We start from the raw sequence: 15,295 nt of genomic DNA, 5'->3' as shown, positions 1-15,295 counted from the left end.
AAAGAGAGATTTCCCACACTGGTTGATTTCTGGATGAGGAAGTAGAAAGGGGGTAAAAATCTTGATTCTTTTGATTAATTATTTATTAATACAAGAAAGAAATAATTATTTCCCACATTGATAACCAGTTGGATATGGATAGGAGTGAGAACAAAGAGTTCAAAGAAGACACCAAAGGAGCAAATTTAGGTGACTAGAAGGATGCTGGCACCTTTGGCAGAAGCAAGAGAATTTTTTTTATTAATTTTTATTAAAGATATTATTTGAGTTTGACAATCCCCCCCATCTTACTTCCCTCCCCCACCCCACCCCCCCACAGAAAGCAATCTGTCAGTCTTTACTTTGTTTCCATGTTGTACCTTGATCCAAATTGGGTATGATGAGAGAGAAATCATATCCTTAGAGAAGAGACAAGAATTCTAAGAGGTAACAAGATCAGACAATAAGATATCTGTTTTTTTCTAAATTAAAGGGAATAGTCCTTGAACTTTGTTCAAATTCCACAGCTCCTTAACTGGATACAGATGGCACTCTCCTTTGCAGACAGCCCAAAATTGCTCCCGATTGTTGCACTGATGGAATGAGCAAGTCCTTCAAGGTTGATTATCACTCCCATGTTGCTGTTAGGGTGTTTTTCTGGTTCTGCTCATCTCACTCAGCATCAGTTCATGCAAATCCTTCCAGGCTTTCCTGAAATCCCATCCCTCCTGGTTTCTAATAGAACAATAGTATTCCATGACATACATATACCACAGTTTGCTAAGCCATTCCCCAATTGAAGGACATTTACTTGATTTCCAGTTCTTTGTCACCACAAACAGGGCTGCTGTAAATATTTTTGTACAAGTAATGTTTTTACCCTTTTTCTTCATCTCTTCAGGGTATAGACCCAGTAGTGGTATTGCTGGGTCAAAGGGTATGTACATTTTTGTTGCCCTTTGGGCATAGTTCCAAATAGCTCTCCAGGAGGGTTGGATGAGTTCACAGTTCCACCAACAGTGCAATAGTGTCCCAGATTTCCCACAACCCTTCCAGCAATGATCATTATCCTTTCTGGTCATATTGGCCAATCTAAGAGGTGTGAGGTGGTACCTCAGAGAAGCTTTAATTAAGCAAGAGAATTTGAAAGAAGGGATGGGTTTAATGGGGAAAGAAAATAAGTTCAAATCTGAATATGTTCAGTTTGAAATACCTAAGGGTCATCTGATTTGAAATATCAATAGTTAGGTGTTAATGCAGGCCTGGACTTCAGGAGAGACAATAAGGCTGGAAATAGAGATCTGGAAGTCATTAGAATAAAGATGATACTTAAACTCATGTGAGCACCAAGAGAGATTGTCGGACAAAACCCTTGGAGTAAATCCACATTTAGGGGGTTTGTGTTTGGATGGTAAACCAATAAAGAATACTGAGAAAGAGCGGTTAGACAGGTAGAGAACCAAGAGATGAAAACCCAGAAAAGAAAGAGCATTCAGGAAAAGTGTGTGGTCAACAGTGTCACATCCTGCAGAAAGGTCAAAAACAATAAGCATTGGGAAAAGGTGAGCATATTTGGCAAGTAAGAGCTCATGAAATTGGAACCTCATTTTATTGATGAGATCATAAGCCAGATTGTCAAGGTTTTAATAGAGATAGGAGAGGAAATGAAGTCAAGAAGCAGCTTTATTAAGAAAGTTAAAAAGGATGAAAGATTTAGCTTGAGAGAATGGTAGGAAGTACTGAGGGATTTTGTTTTTTAAGGAGAAGGGAGACTTAGGCTGTGGGGAAGGATCAACAAGGGAGACTGAAGATAGGAAGAAAGAAGAGATGATATTTGGGTAATCTGCTGGAGAGGATGGGGAAGAAGTAATCAAGGCTACAGTGGATTATTTCTTCATCAGAGTTCCTTTCCAACTTGAATTTGGTTTTATGGCATGCCTACTCCAGCCGGGTACACTGAGAGTCAAAAGTAGGTCTCTGTTGGCTATGGACCATATCTTCTGCTCCATTCAATGCCTACACATAAGTGATGACATTGCCAAATACCACCTCACTCTATCATCTGGCCTGATGGACAAGAGTGGGGGGTAGGAGAATGGCAGGTATAAAAGGAAGGAAAAATTTTTTGAAATATCTTAATTCTCTTGCTTGAGACCAGAGCTACCCCTGTATCTGTTGGTGTCTTTGCCTCTTCCAGCGTCATCCAGGGCATGTATGACATTCCCTGAGTATCCATTTTGGGCCCAGTGAGATAGAGAAGTGGGAATTCCCCTTTCATTTGTGGGGCATGGCAAGTGGATTGGCTGGAGCAGAGCAGAGAGTTTGTCACAGATTAATGAAGAAAGGAATGATTGGTTGAACACCCCCCCCAATACTGTGTATTTCTAAGTGGGGCTAGTCCTGCTTAACTAACTTTCCATCTGTACATTTGTTTTTATTTCCTCAGGCCCAGGATCCAACTGTATTCAGCCCTCCAGCTCGAACAGCAATGAAAGAAGCCCTTATGACCCGATATGCCCTGCTGCCCTACCTCTATACACTCTTTCACCATGCCCACGTCTGTGGCGAAACTGTGGCCAGACCCCTCTTCTTTGAGTGAGGATAGGGCTAAGATGAGCAGAGGGACTTAAATGGGTTAGGGTTGGGGTGTGCAGGAGGAATACCATTTTTGTTCAGATAATAGGAACCTGGGGCGGCTAGGTGGCACAGAGGATAGAGCACCAGCCCTGGAGTCAGGAGTACCTGAGTTCAAATCCAGCCCCAGACACTTAATAATTACCTAGCTGTGTGGCCTTGGGCAAGCTAACCCCAGTGCCTTACAAAACTTTTAAAAAAGTGCATACAGATAATGGGAATTGACAGGAATTAATCTAGAGGGAGAACAGTAGGGCAGCTGAGATATAAAAATCATCTTTCAAGAGTATATATGTAGTACACATATATGACATGTATATTTGCATTTGCAAATATACATGTGTATACCCAGAAATATCTATATAAATATTATTTATTCATATGCATAAATAAATATTATGGTTTGGGGGGGCATGACTTTTTCTTCAGATTTCCACAAGACAAGAACACCTATGCCTTGGATCAGCAGTTCTTGTGGGGACGAAATCTCTTGGTGACCCCTGTATTGGAGTCAGGTGTAGATGCAGTGACTGGCTATTTCCCCCAAGGGATATGGTATGACTATTACACGGTAAGTAGCAGGATTCAGTGGTTGTGGCTGAAATGGAAAGACTTGGGTAGGGATGGAGATTTAAATCTTTGGTCAAAGACTGGGATGTAAATAGAACTTCTTCCACAGACTTTTGGCAGGTCTCCTATGCTAAGGGCTCAGAGTCCTCAAAGACCCCTTTTTAACTTAAGACATCCATCAGAAAGGACAGTAGACTTATGAATAAGGATAAAGTGAAAGTTTAGTATTTCTCTTTCCCCAACAGTCTCACTTGCCCTTTGTGGTAAAAAGGGTCTCAAACCAACATGGTGAAGTATCATACAAATGTTTCATGATGGTCACAAAATGGCAGATTGGCTTACATCCAATGGTATTTCCAATCACTTTATAATCTATGTGAGTTCATAAAGTCATTCCCTTGGAAGTTGAGATTTTATTAAGCCTTAAATTTGCTAATCATTCATTCATTTGCCTTCAACTTGAATATCTACACCTAGGGTGTATCTTGAACTGTAACATTGTAGCAAAGCTGCCCAGAGTTTTTTGAGGCAAGGAAAACTGAAAGAGTAGAGTTATAAGAATACAGTCACTTGTGCTTTTTTTTTTTATAAAATGTACCTCCTAGTTACTAATATTTACTTATTTTTAAAAGTTATGTAATATGAGAAGACATAAGCATATACATATAATTTGCTATGGTGTGGTACTTTGCTAAGCTTCAATTGTTTTTAATTGGTATTCCTTATTTTGTTTTCATTAATATTAGTAATAACTAATATTTATATAGAGCATTAAGGTTCACAAAGCACTTTGTATAGTTTATCTCACTTGATCTCATTACAATACTGTGAGATAGGTGCTATTATTATCTCCATTTTATAATTTTGGAAATTAAGGGTCAAAACTCAGGGTCATACAGCTAGGAAGTATCTGAGGTAGGATTCAAACTCAAGTCTTCCTAAATCCAAGTACTACCTATCTCTTTTTAAGAAGGGGCCTTCCTGCACTTATGTGTTAGTTATTGAATATGATGAATTAAGGACCTATCACATAGAACACTGTGTTAGGCCATAGCGGAGATAGAAAAATTAAATAAGATACAATCCTTGCCCACTATGTGGTAGGGAGATATAATACATATGCAAATAACTGTTGCAAAATAATACCTAAGGAAGAGTATGAGAAAAATACAAACCAAAAGTAATTCTTAGGTCCTAGGAGGGAAGATCACTGAGGAAATAGCATTTGATTTGTTATTTAAAGATTGGTAACATTTCAATAGAGGAAATCAGCTGGAAGGAGGGAGAGAAGGCATTCCAAACATGAAGAATGATATGGGCAGAAGCCCAGAAATGGGAGACAGCTAGTAGGATGCTCTAACACTCTAAAGTGTAGCTCAAGTGGAGGAGAGTCATGAAATAAGATCAGAGAAAGGGTTGCAAAGGGCCTACAAGTTATGGAATCTTTATTTTTACTTGGTGGTCAATAGGGAACCATTGAAGTGTATGGAGCACAAAAGTTAACATTATTGTGTCTGTGACAAAAATAATATTAATCTGGCAGCTGCTTGAAGAATAAGTTGGGTGGGGGAGAGTGCAGAACCAAAGGAGAACGGTTTCTAAACAGTTTTAAAGTGGCTTCCTCAAATAACCACATACACAGATTCCTCTTTCTAAACATGTATTTGTGGTTACAAGGGAGAGTTGGACAGACCAATAGAGATAAGGAAAGAGAGAGAGAGAAAGGATAAATGGGGAGAGAGAGAGAGAGAGAGAGACAGACAGAGACACAGAGAGACACAGAGAGACAGAGAGAGAGGAGGAGAGGGAGAGAGAAAAGGGAGAGACAGAGAGAGAGAGAGAGAGAGAGAGAGAGAGAGAGAGAGAGAGAGATCCTATGAGAGGCCCCTTTTGAAAAACTTTCAATTTTCATACTTCAAGGAATTATTTCTCCTGTTTCCTCTCAGGGCTCACCTCTGCAAAGCCAAGGAGAAAAACTGAAGTTGGCAGCTCCTCTTAATCATGTAAATGTGCACATTCGTGAAGGTGCTGTTCTTCCCACCCAGGTAGGCTTCTGGTACCTCTCTGCCCTCACCCCTCTGGAGCTGCAGGGCATCTGTGGGCAGAAGTCCCCTAATTATAGAATTGACAGGAAATTGATAGTTCATCGTGTCCATTCTCTTGCTTTGAGCTGTCCTGGTCAGATGAAACTATCTATTCCATTAAAAAATTTTTTGAGAGATTCTATGACTCCCACTGATAATTTTAATCTCTGGCAGTCAAGAAATTCTTCCTTATTTTTAACTTGTACCATTTCCTCTCCTATATTCTATAGAGATAAAAATACCTGGCTTTTTCCAGTTATGAGAGCTCTACATTAATTTTAAATCTCATCAACTTTTCCTTTAATACACTGATCCTTTCATCTTACCTCATAGGTATTAAGACATATATGGCCTTCCATATCAGAGTCAGAGAATTTTACGCATTATGAAAGAAATTTAGAGGTTATCAAGGCCAGAGTCATCAAACACATGGGCTGCAATACTCCCAACTGCTGCCCAAACCAGATGAAAATATAATTGGAAAATATTTAACAAAATAAATAAAAATTCAATAAGACATAAATAACATTTTAAAACTAAGTCAATTATGTGGTCTCCAGAGATCCTTCTGGACAGCTTAGTGGCCTCCATTTCTATTTGAATTTGACACCACTGATCACTAATCCACTCCCTTCATTTTATGGATGAGGATCATGAAGGTCAGAAAGGTTAAATTGCCAACTAATATCACACAAGCAGTAAGTGGCAGGGCTGTGATCATCAGCTCCTGTATGAGCAATCTTATCTAAATGCTCAGCCATACCCAGCACATGTCCACTATATTGATTTTTTATTCCCTTTTGTCGATCTCAGAAACCAAACATCACCAGCTGGATGAGCAGTGGAAACCCCTTGCTTCTGGTGGCTGCTCTGTCCCAGGAGGGCATGGCCTGGGGGGACTTTTTCTGGGATGATGGGGAGAGCCTGGATACCTTTGAGAGAGGCAACTATTCCTATGTGATGTTTAACATCTCACAGGTAGTATCAAATGAAATATTTTTTAAAGTATCTCTGTTTGGCTGGTAGAAGACAGTCCTTATACTAAAAGTATTGATTATCTAGAACAAGAGACAAATCTATTGTTATGTGTAGTTTGGACAATGAGAATTTGGAGAAGAGAAAGGGAGAAGAAAGAAGGGAGGTTTTATCAAAGCAGAAATTAATCAGAGAGGAAATTTAAATCAACCAATCAAAAAAAATTAAGTGACCATGACATGACAGATATTGTGAAAATACAAAGCTACAAAAACAAAAATGAAAGTATTCCTCAAGGTTCTCACATTCCATTTTAGGAAACTACGTGTGTGTGTGTGTGTGTGTGTGTGTGTGTGTGTGTGTGTGTGTGTGTGGGAAATAAATATATATTAAAATCTATTTGAAAAAAATAAAAAGTAATTCAGGAAGAAAAAAGGCACCTGCACCTGTATGAACAGGGAAGGCCTCATGAAAGCTTTCATGAGGTGACATTTATGCTCAACTTCTTGAATTATAGGATATAATTTGGAGGTATATTGGGTTGGGAAAGCATCCTGTTTAAAAGCTCCAAGCAAAAAGCTCCATAGAAACAAATATTGGATACTCAGGAATTCACATCAATCCAGTGCAGGGAAGGCGGTAAAACAGATATATATGAGAGAGAGAGAGAGCTCTCTGATATGGTTATTTCAACTGTGTCTTGTTCACAGAATGTTTTCACATCCACGGTCCTTCATTGCAATTTGGAGGCCATTTACATCACTGTGGATGGACTGACAGTCTATGGAGTACAGAAACAGCCACAGGTGGTCACTGTCAATGACCAAGAAATCCCTTTCTCTTACCTGGAGCACCAGGTAAGGTCTATTTCTTTACTCAGCCCCAATTTTCTTCTCTTACAATCTGGTCAGTCGTCTCTCACTTCCATTATTAACCCTGCTGTGATCCTGGGCAAACATGTTCTTAATTGACATGTGGGAATCCTCATGTTTCTGCTTTGTGATCATCTAACAAACTCCTTCTGGGATCCCTCAAATGTTATATAAGCTGGAGCTTCTTCTCCTCCTCTGGTTTTTTTTCTCCCTTCTAGATCAGTTGTCCTTTGTTTAGAGAGGGGTAGGGAATATCCAGTCCATGGGCTGTATAAGGCCTGAAGTCATTTGGTCTGATGCTGCCACAGCAACTGGAAACGGGACTTGAAATTCAGTAAAGCTAGGTGAATTAATTAAATATTTGAACAGATAGAGCAGATTAATTTTTAAGTTGATTATTTTGTATGACCCACAAATGATATAAATATTCAAACGACCCTTAGCAGGGAAAAAAAAAATCTTCCCACCCCAATTTAGAGAATTGGGCCATATTTCTGGTTTTAAAAAGAGCATTGATTCACTCATTCAACATGCATTTATTACATGCAAGGTCCTAGGACTATAAACACAAAAATTGTATTCATATTTATAGATAATATATGTAAATAATTGTTTTCATTAGATTGTAAGCTCCTTGGGTGGTGAGAGACTGTTTTTGCCTTTCTTTGTCTCACCTTCACTTAGCACCTAGTAAGAACTTAAGTGTTTCTTCATCTATTTGAAACAAAAATGAAATAGTTGCTGCCTTCAGGAGCCAGCACTTATTAAAAGAAATAATATTAATACAAGTAAATGTTCCCAACATCCTCTCTGGCTGTCTTCCATCCTTGAAAATGCTTTCTCTCTCCTCTCAGCTTTTACCACTGGATTTTCTGATCTACCTTCTACAGGAAGCTGTTACCAACCTCTCTGAATTCCAGTGTTTTCCTTTGTTAATTATTTCCTATTTATTCTATATTTAGCTTGCTTTGTAGATATCTTCTCCATCAGATTGTAAGCTCCTAGAGAGAGCTTCTTTTTTGTATCCCTAAGAAGCACAGTTCCTGGCCCATAAATGTTGCTGAATAAATATTTATTGATGGAAAGTAGCCTAATGTCAATCATTTTTTGGAAAGGTTTTGAATTTCATATTTTTCTCCTCCTTCCCTACCCTCCCCCTGACCCCATTTCTTGGAACCCTTTCATAACCTGTATCCTCCACAGATCCTTTAGTTTGTTAGGTAGCTGATATTATTTAACAAGGCCAAACCCATAGCTTACTCTTGCCAAATCTGGTGTTGTATCAGACATATATGGCCATGGGGGCAGGGGAGGGCCAAAAAGAGGGGCTTATTGGAAGGGTGACCCCCTGAAATGAACTCTTCTATCCCATAGGTTCTCAGCATGAGTGGCCTTCACTTGAACCTCAGCCAGTCCTTCTCCATCAAATGGATTTGAGATCCCAGAACTTGTGCCTCAGACTAGGGAAGACTACAAGTCCTTGCTTACTATGTCCCAAAGTGCAAATGTATGTGTGTGTATGTGTGTGTATGCATATATGAATGTGTGTATCACAAAGAAGCCTAAATATAGAGATGCATGGTATCTTCCAGGCATTCATCATGCAGCTGCATATGTGGCAGCTCAGGAATAATCCTCCCTTTCCAAACCAGACAGCAGATGCTACAACTCTCCTAATAACTATTAAAGGCTTTAAGTTCCCCAAGACCCTTCCTTTCCTTATGACCCATAACTGTGATGAGGTCCCTATAGGACCTCAGTCAGGGTTTTACATTTTAAAACTTGTCTGCACTTTACTCATAGCCATAGGTCCTCCCTATAATCAGGTAGGAGTGTGTCCTCTTCATCTGACCTCAGAAATACTTCTTTTCTGCTGCTAAGATTTGATGGAAAGATGCTATTTGATAGGGAAAAAAAATCTGATCCTAGTAATTTTTGACTTGATTCCACAGACGATTGCCCAGCAGTACCTGTATATATCTCCTACAGAATATGCCCCTTCCTCCTGGAAGCCCTTAGAGGCTGGTGGGTGGGCTTGTCATTGTACCGGGATGGGGGCTTGTCACTGTCAGACTGTCTAGCTAGGTAGGTCTGTGCAAATTTGAAAAAGTTGGGGAGCACAGAGAGGCATGTAGATCTGGGATCAGGAATTCTCATGTGGTCTTAAACATATTATAAATATATTTATGTAATTCTTTTGATTGTTCACTGTAAAAAATTAATAAATAAAACCCATAAAGGGGTATTCATGACTCAGGTACTTGATGTCTATTTTCTTTGGCTTCAGGTGGTGATGCTAAACTAAACAATTTTGGGGGATTCTGTATTTGATAAAAATCCCTTCCACCAGCTCTAAATTCTCAGATCCTATGTATCTTCTAGAACCTCAAGGTAGAGGTTCTCCTCTTTTTTATCCTCCTCATCAGGACACCAGCCTGAGGATTTTTTTGGAAAGAGCCAACATGATAGCATTTAGAGCTGGGAGAGACTTTAGAGATTATCTAGCTTGGGATTGGTTTGTTAAAATTTGTTTATTTTCATATATTAAAAAAAGAAAAAGCAATTGCAGTTGTCCAGGTCAGAAGAAATGTGGTGGTTAAAAATAGGTTAGAGGCTTTTTGGATCAACAGAATGAATTGAATTTGATTGATACTATATTATCATCATTTCTTGGTTTATTTATTTTATAGTATTACAATTATCTTGTGAGAGTGAACATAACCCCCCCCCCCCCCGAAAGATGAGAAACCTCAAGAATAGTTGAGAGAGGGAAAAAAGAAAGTGTACTTCAGTCAGATTCCAATAGGTCTGTCTCTGAGATGAGTTGTCTTCCCCATCATAGCCACCAGAGAAGTTGCTTTGATATTTTTCCCCACAGTTGCTATCACTAGATGTATTTCCCTCTATTCCTTTTCTCTCTCATCTATTCCATTCTCTCTCTCTCCTTTCACCCTGTCTCTGTTCAAAAGTGTGTTGTATCTGAGTGCCCTCTCCCATGATCTTCCCTTTCCTCTACCATCTACTCCCCCCTTCCCTCCCACCCCATTTCCCCTTATCCCATCCCTTTCCTCTCATTTTTCTCCAAGGTAAGATAGATTTCTATACCCTATTAAATGTATATGTTATTTCCTCTCTGAGCTATTTCTGATGAGAATGAAGGTTCACTCCTTCCCCCCATATTCCCCCCATTCCACTCCATTGTAAAAGCTTTCTCTTGACTCTTATGTGAAATATCTTAGCTCCTTCTTCCTCTCCTTTCTCTTCCTCCCAGTATTTTCTTTTATCACCCATTGACTCCATATTTTTAACTATATTATGCCATTATATTCAGCTCCTTCCTGTGCCTTGTCTATATTTGATTCTTCTCACTGCTCTTATAAATAAGAAAGTTCACATGAGTTATCAGTATCTTCTTCCCATGCAGAAATGCAAACAGTTCAACATCATCAAGTTCCTCATAATTAGTCCTTCTCATCCACCCCCTCTATAGTTCACCTGAGTCCTGTACTTGGAGATCAGACTTTCTGTTCAGTTCTGGTTGTTTCAATAGGAAAGTTTGAAAGTCCCCTGTTTCACTGAAAGTCCATCTTTCCCCCCCCAAAAGAGGATGTTCAGTTTTTCTGGGTAGTTGATTCTTGGTTATAAACCAAGATATTTTGCCTTCTGGAATATCATATTCCAGGCCCCGACAAATGCTTAATGTAGATGCTGCCAGATCCTGTGTAATCCTGCCTATAGAGCCATGGTAGTTGAAGTGTTTGTTTCTGGCTGCTTTTAGTATTTTCTCTTTGACTTGGGAGTTCTTGAATTTAACTATAATATTCCTGGAGATTTTTCTTTTGGGATCTCTTTCAGGAGGGTGATTGGTGAATTCCCTTAATTTCTATTTTACCCTCTGCTCCTAGGATTTCAGGGCAATTTTACTGTATTATTTCTTTTTTTTTTATTAAAGATTTCATTTGAGTTCTACAATTTTCCCCCCAATCTTACTTGCCTTCCACCACACTCCCCCCACAGAAAGCAGTCTCTCAGTCTTTGCTTTGCTTCCATGTTGTACATTGATCCAAACTGAGTGTGATGAGTGAGAACTCATATCCTTAAGGTAGAAACATAAAGTATAAGAGATAACAAGATCAGACAATGAGATATCTGTTTTTTTCCCCCCTAAATTAAAGGGAATAGTCCTTGAACTTCGTTCAAACTCCACAGCTCTTTATCTGGATACAGATGGTATTCTCCATTGCAGACAGCCCAAAATTGTCCCTGATTGTTACACTGATGGAATGAGCAAGTCCATCAAGGTTGATCATCACCCCCATGTTGCTGTTAGGGTGTACAGTGTTTTTCTGGTTCTGCTCATCTCACTAAGCATCAGTTCATGCAAATCCCTCCAGGCTTCCCTGAATTCTCATCCCTCCTGGTTTCTAATAGAACAATAGTGTTCCATGACATACATATACCACAGTTTGCTAAGCCATTCCCCAATTGAAGGACATTTGCTTGATTTCCAATTCTTGGCCACCACAAACAGGGCTGCTATGAATATTTTTGTACAAGTGATATTTTTACCTTTATTCATCATCTCTTCAGGGTATAGACCCAGTAGTGGTATTGCTGGATCAAAGGGTATGCTCATTTTTGTTGCCCTTTGGGAAAAGTTCCAAATTTCTCTCCAGAAAGGTTGGATGAGTTCACAGCTCCACCAACAGTGCAACAGTGTCCCAGATTTCTCACAACCCTTCCAACAATGATCATTATCCTTTCTGGTCATATTGGCCAATCTGAGAGGTGTGAGGTGGTACCTCAGAGAAGCTTTAATTTGCATTTCTCTAATAATTAATTAATGATTTAGAGCAATTTTTCATATGGCTATGGATTGCTTTGATCTCCTCATCTGTAAATTGCCTTTGCATATCCTTTGACCATTTGTCAATTGGGGAATGGCTTTTTTTTTAATATGACTCAGTTCTCTGTATATTTTAGAAATGAGTCCTTTGTCAGAATCATTAGTTGTAAAGATTGTTTCCCAATTTACTACATTTCTTTTGATCTTGGTTACAGTGGTTTTATCTGTGCGAAAGCTTTTTAATTTAATGTAATCGAAATCATCTAATTTGTTTTTGGTGATGTTCTCCATCTCTTCCTTAGTCACAAACTGCTCCCCTTTCCATAGATCTGACTGGTAAACTAGTCCTTGATCTTCTAATTTGCTTATTGTCTAAATCCTGCATCCATTTGGATCTTATCTTGGTAAAGGGTGTTAGGTGTTGGTCTAATCTAAGTTTCTTCCATACTAACTTCCAATTTTCCCAGCAGTTTTTATCAAAGAGAGAGTTTTTAACCCAATAGCTGGACTCTTTGGGTTTATCAAACAGCAGATTATTATAATTGTCTCCTGCTTTTGCACCTAGTCTATTCCACTGGTCTACCACTTTATTTCTTGGCCAATGCTAAACAGTTTTGATGACTGATGCTTTATAATATAATTTTAGATCAGGTAGGACTAAGCCCCCCCCCCCTTTTTTTAGCTTTTTTGCAAGGCAAATGGGGTTAAGTGGCTTGCCCAAGGCCACACAGCTAGGTAATTATTAAGTGTCTGAGACCGGATTTGAACCCAGGTACTCCTGACTCCAGGGCTGGTGCTTTATCCATTGTGCCACCTAGCTGCCCCCACTAAGCCCCCTTTATTTTGTACTTTTTTCCAATAAATCCCAGGAAATTCCTGACTTTTTATTTCTCTATATGAATTTACTTACAACTTTTTCTAACTCATTAAATTAATTTTTTGGAATTTTGATTGGTAGGGCACTAAACAGGTAGTTTTATTTTGGTAGAATTGTCATTTTTATTATATTAGCTCCACCTATCCATGAACAGTTGATATTTGCCCAGTTATTTAAATCTGGTTTAATTTGTGTGAGAAGTGTTTTATAATTGTTTTCAAAAAGTTTCTGAGTCTGTCTTGGCAACTAGACTCCCAGGTATTTTATATTGTCTGAGGTCACTTTGAATGGGATTTCTCTTTCTAGCTCTTCCTGCTGTATCTTGCTAGACATGTATAGAAAAGTTGAGGATTTATGAGGGTTTATTTTACATCCTGCAACTTTGCTAAAATTGCTAATTGTTTCCAGTAGTTTTTTGGATGAATTCTTGGGATTCTCTAGGTATACGATCACGTCATATGCAAAGAGTGAGAGTTTTGTCTCTTCCTTCCCAATTCTAATTCCTTCAATTTCTTTTTCTTCTCTAATTGCTGAAGCTAACATTTCTTTTTTTTTTTTTTTAGGTTTTTGCAAGGCAAATGGGGTTAAGTGGCTTGCCCAAGGCCACACAGCTAGGTAATTATTAAGTGTCTGAGGTCAGATTTGAACTCAGGTACTCCTGACTCCAGGGCTGGTGCTCTATCCACTGTGCCACCTAGCTGCCCCTGAAGCTAACATTTCTAATTCAATATTGAATAGTAGTGGTGATAATGGGCATCCTTGTTTCACCACTGATCTTACTGGGAATGCCTCTAGCCTCTCCCCATTGAATATAATGCTTGTTGATGGTTTCCGATAGATACTGCTAATTATTCTAAGGAACAGTCCATTTATTCCTACACTCTCTAGTGTTTTTAATAGGAATGGGTGCTGTACTTTGTCAAAAGCTTTTTCAGAATCTATTGATATGATCATATAATTTCTGATAGGTTTGTTGTTGATATAATTGATTATACTAACAGTTTTCCTAATATTGAACCAGTCCTGCATTCCTGGGATAAATCCTACTTGATCATAATGTATTATCCCAGTGATAACTTGTAATCATTTTGCTAAGATTTTTGCATCTATAGTCATCAGGGAGATAGGTCTATAATTTTCTTTCTCTGTTTTAACTCTGCCTGGTTTAGGTAACAGCACCATATTGGTTTCATAGAAAGAGTTAGGCAGAGTTCCATCTTTCCCTATTTTTCCAAAAATTTTATATAGAATTGGAACCAATTGTTCCTTAAATGTTTGGTAGAATTCACTTGTGAATTCATCAGGCCCTGGAGATTTTTTCTTAGGGAGTTCATTGATGGCTTGTTGAATTTCTTTTTCTGAGATAGGGTTGTTTGGGTATTTCGTCTCCTCTTCATTTAACCTGAGCAACTTATATTTTTGTAAATATCCATCCATTTCACTTAGATTATCAAATTTATTGGCACAGAGTTGGGCAAAACAATTTCAAATTATTACTTTAATTTCCTCCTCATTGATGGTGAGTTCACCTTTTTCATTTATGATATTAGCAATTTGGTTTTCTTCTTTCTTTGTTTTTTAATCAAATTGACCAGAGGTTTATCAATCTTATTGGTTTTTTCATAAAACTAACTTTTGGTTTTATTTATTAATTCAATAGTTTTTTCTTTCGATTTTATTAATTTCTCCTTTAATTTTTAGAATTTCTAATTTGGTATTTAACTGGGATTTTTAATTTGTTCTTTCTCTATTTTTTTAGTTGCATATTTAGTTCATTGATTTCCTCTTTCTCTAATTTATTCATGTAAGCATTTAAAAATATATCTCCTGACAGCTGCTTTGAGTGAATCCCATAGGTTTTGGTATGTTGTTTCATTATTTTCATTATTTAAGATAAAATGATTAATTTTTTCTATAATTTGTTTTTTGGTCCACTCATTCTTTAAAATGAGGTTATTCAGTTTCCAATTGGTTCTGGGTCTATGTCTCCTTGGCCCAATATTGCATATGACTTTTATTGCATTATGATCTGAGAAAGATGTATTCACTATTTCTGCCTTTCTGCAGTTGATCATTAGGTTTTTATGTCCTAGTACATGGTCAATTTTTGTATAAGTATCATGTACTGCAGAGAAAAAGGTATATTCCTCCCTATCCCCATTCAATTTCCTCCATAAGTCTACCATATCTAGTTTTTCCTAACAATCTATTCACCTCCTTAACTTCTTTCTTATTTTATGATTCGATTTATCTAGATCTGATAGGGGGAGGTTGAGGTCTCCTACTAGTAGAGTTTCGCTGTCTATGTCTTCCTGGAGTTCTTTCAGCTTCTCCTCTAAGAATCTGGATGCTATCTCATTGGGTGCATATATATTCAGTATTGAAATAGTTTTATTGTCTATGGTACCTTTTAGGAGGATAAAGTTTCTTTCCTTGTCTCTTTTAACGCTATCTATTT

At 38.1% G+C, this 15,295-nt stretch overlaps 1 protein-coding gene across 2 annotated transcripts in view; it reads left to right on the top strand.

The window, feature by feature from the left end:
* Positions 1–9,366, top strand: part of LOC141498647 (lysosomal alpha-glucosidase-like) — a 68,416-nt gene extending 59,050 nt beyond the window's left edge. For both annotated transcript variants that reach the window (XM_074201823.1, XM_074201822.1), the window contains 6 exons: positions 2,426–2,574; positions 3,043–3,184; positions 5,130–5,228; positions 6,081–6,245; positions 6,953–7,099; positions 8,489–9,366. In XM_074201823.1, the coding sequence (XP_074057924.1) occupies positions 2,426–2,574; positions 3,043–3,184; positions 5,130–5,228; positions 6,081–6,245; positions 6,953–7,099; positions 8,489–8,551 (765 nt within the window). In that variant the 3' untranslated portion in view covers positions 8,552–9,366. The remainder of the gene's footprint in view (positions 1–2,425; positions 2,575–3,042; positions 3,185–5,129; positions 5,229–6,080; positions 6,246–6,952; positions 7,100–8,488) is intronic.
* The last annotated feature ends 5,929 nt before the right edge of the window (positions 9,367–15,295 follow it).

Source organism: Macrotis lagotis, chromosome X (genome assembly GCF_037893015.1).
Source record: "Macrotis lagotis isolate mMagLag1 chromosome X, bilby.v1.9.chrom.fasta, whole genome shotgun sequence".
In the NCBI taxonomy this organism is placed as follows: domain Eukaryota; kingdom Metazoa; phylum Chordata; class Mammalia; order Peramelemorphia; family Peramelidae; genus Macrotis; species Macrotis lagotis.
This window is presented reverse-complemented; position numbering and strand designations above follow the sequence as displayed.